Raw genomic sequence first — 934 nt, forward strand, 5'->3', positions numbered from 1 at the left:
CTACCAAGGCAAATAAAACTACACGTCAAATATTTGATTGGGGATCAAACCTTTGTCAAACGGTACACTCAAACACCTCCAAACCAACCCACCTTGTTAACGTCGTAGTTCGCAATCGTCTTGTCAAACTGTGTACAAGCCGTTCAGAAGATCGACAGCATGTCATGGTGTGGATATTGCAGAGGTGGTAATGAACCTAACAGTGTCGCTAATGCAGATTGACACCTCATCGTAGGTCTCAAGTGCCACTGCAACACCTGTCTTCAATGCTTCTGCAACAACTCTATGATTCCAAATTATGTTCAACTTCTCACTCAAAAATTTTGCAGAGCTCAAAGCTGGGTGATTAAACGCCAATAAATTTGACTATAGGATTGTAGCAGTCATTTCTTACGACCAGAAATCATGCGGTATAAATCAGTAATCCCTTCCATTTGGTTGGTGAAAAATCCAACTGGCAGAAAACTCAAGGAGGCAGCATACGACAGATAAGAAGTTTTTTTATTCTCTCGTCTTTCTTCAGTTCCTCCAATCAGACTCACCTGTTGTTCCAACCTATTCGAGTGGTTCCCCATCATTTTGAACATCTGCTCTACTATATTCGCTTTTCTTGTAATATTTGAGAAAATGGCATGAAATATAGCCATCCCACTTTGCTTTGGTCATCTGCTGGATCTCCTCATTCGGTTCCCTAAATGCTAGTCTTAACCTAGAATTTTTCAACCAAGGTCGTTCAAGAATGCCTGCGTAAGTGGGTGGGATGCCTGTTTGAAGAAGCTGAGCCTAAAAAGTCAATAGAGGAAGCTATGCACATTGAGAAAAAGAGTTTTTGAGCTTTTTCAAGAAAGCTTTTGCATCAGTGGTGTTGAGGTCACTAGGTCACTTAATTCCCAGTTTCTTAAATAATTCTAAGCCACAGTGATGAATCAGATAC

The 934-nt window shown here is 40.7% G+C and overlaps 1 protein-coding gene across 1 annotated transcript; it reads right to left on the reverse strand. All coding sequences in view use genetic code 11, as the record gives it.

Annotated features, from left to right (window-relative positions):
- Window positions 1–383: 383 nt before the first annotated feature.
- EGR_10282 (hypothetical protein) lies at window positions 384–647 on the reverse strand (the record flags this gene model as incomplete). Its single annotated transcript, XM_024499531.1, has 1 exon — window positions 384–647. The coding sequence occupies one exon, from the start codon at window positions 645–647 to the stop codon at window positions 384–386; it is 264 nt and encodes an 87-aa protein (XP_024346060.1).
- Between the last annotated feature and the right edge of the window lie 287 nt (window positions 648–934).

The sequence above is a fragment of the Echinococcus granulosus genome (genome assembly GCF_000524195.1).
Source record: "Echinococcus granulosus chromosome Unknown EG_S00205, whole genome shotgun sequence".
Classification (NCBI taxonomy): Eukaryota; Metazoa; Platyhelminthes; class Cestoda; order Cyclophyllidea; family Taeniidae; genus Echinococcus; species Echinococcus granulosus.